Below are 1,885 nucleotides of genomic sequence, written 5' to 3'. Positions count from 1 at the left end.
GGCCCCGACACCAACTGGCAGTGCGATCTGGGAAGAGCCACATGAAGAAGAGGGGGTAAAGAGAACCATTTATTAGCTGTTATTTCCAAATTCCCAAGTTTACTTCAGAAATATAAACTTACACTCACGAAATACAGGCAGTCCTCGAGTTACAAACATCTGATTTAGGGACAACTCCCACTTGCCCTTTAATGTATGTAAATGTGCCAACCCCCTGTTTGCAACCAAGTCTTCTTCACCACCGCCTTCATTTGCTGCACGTGCAGCTTTTAAATCATGGAAAAGGCTTCCACCGTTTTTCTGCACTAAAGTAAAACTAAAAACTACATGCGCTTGTTTCAACTGACCACAATCTGACTTACAGACTGCTTAGGAACATTCCTTGCTTGTAGTCCGGGGAATGCCTGTACTGAAGACTTGACTAGCCCTTTAAGGAGTGATGAGATGACTAAATTAGAAACATACAAGCCTGTCCATCTATGCCTAAGAATCTCTGGCAAGTGGCCACATGAGCATTTAGAACTTAGGGTGACCTCCCTATATGACCCGTGATTACAGTGGCACCAGCTTTCCAAGAAGGCGGTGGGCTGTGGTGTTCAGGCGAGCCGTGTTGAGTAGTACGGCTACTGCCTGGCTTCCCTAACAGCTCCTAAGTGGTGAGGCTGAGCAACTTACCTAAGGAAATTCATGCCGAGGAAGTTTCTCTGTGACTACAACAGTAACTAACTACCTCGTAAGATCCACAACAATGACAAACCCCATAAATTCACAATCGTGCTCCAGGTGTGACAGGATCCTCAAAGCACCTTTAAACAGCAAAGCTAAGCAATGCTGGGCTATTTAAAGACTGCAGGAGCTCTGGTGGTGCAATGGTTAAAGCACTTGGCTGCTGACCAAAAGGTCAGCAGTTTGAACCCACCAGTCACCACGGGAGAAAGATGAGGCAGCCTGCTTCTGTAAAGACTGACAACCTTGGAAACCTAGTGAAGCAGTGCTATTCTACACAGTTGCTACGGCTGGAATTGACTTGACAGCAGTAGGCTAAAGATTGCAAGTTTTACCTGTAAGTAAGCATAAACCAATTTTGGGGGAGCTCATTCTAAAAAAAAAAGGTTTTACAAAATTCTCTCCATTTTCAATATGTAACTAATACCACCAAAATATACTTTCTCTCTCTTTAAATCTGTTTTTTTCCCCCTGATTATTCGGAGTAACACTCTGAAGTTTAGCTAGGACTTTCCCCTTTGTTTTATTTGACATTTTCCACATTACAAAAGTAAAATACATGTTTATTAAAACAAGTGAAACAGAACACCATGAAGAAGCACAATAATGCCAGAGTGGATTCTCTCTCCCCACATCTATTTCCAATTCTACCCCCAAAAAGAACCAACATAACCAAGATTATCAGGACAAATGCTTTTAGTAAGTTCACTATTTTGTTTTCAAAATTACAGCAGCCTGGTACTCCAAAGCTTACCTCCAGATATATTGAGGGTGGATTGTGCTCCCCACCAAACTTGTCCAACAGGGCCTCGATGTGTTCCTGCGTCAGCTTGATCATCTGTTTGATATTCCACACCTAGAACATATTTTAAAAGAATATGAATAAAATCACCCAGGATGTGAATGAGAAGTATTTTAACGCAGACAACTATATGGCACTAACTGCCAACGTTCACTGACATTTAGCGCGTAGAGGCCTCAGAGAGCGTGCAGTACAATGGTTTGCCCTTAATTACTCAACATCCTCAAGGTTTTTCTTTTTCTCCCTACACTAGTGGAATACGATATATTCTCAACTATATAATACGAGTATTCAAAAGAAACTATGAAAATCTCTTTTCACCTTCCTCATATTCCCAGGCCCCCAGCTGCTGATGGT

The 1,885-nt window shown here is 42.2% G+C and overlaps 1 protein-coding gene across 1 annotated transcript in view; it reads right to left on the bottom strand.

Annotated features, from left to right (window-relative positions):
* The window catches only part of BRAF (B-Raf proto-oncogene, serine/threonine kinase), a 170,127-nt gene that overhangs the window by 95,984 nt on the left and 72,258 nt on the right, over positions 1-1,885 (bottom strand). Inside the window, exon 2 of the mRNA XM_042782526.1 lies at positions 1,481-1,582. Coding sequence (XP_042638460.1) covers positions 1,481-1,582 — 102 coding nt within the window. The remainder of the gene's footprint in view (positions 1-1,480; positions 1,583-1,885) is intronic.

Source organism: Orycteropus afer, unplaced genomic scaffold (assembly GCF_000298275.1).
Source record: "Orycteropus afer afer isolate SDZICR_OR568_19922 unplaced genomic scaffold, OryAfe1.0 scaffold00358, whole genome shotgun sequence".
Lineage (NCBI taxonomy): Eukaryota > Metazoa > Chordata > Mammalia > Tubulidentata > Orycteropodidae > Orycteropus > Orycteropus afer.
Note: the sequence above shows the minus strand (reverse complement) of the source record. Positions and strands in the feature narration are given on the sequence as shown.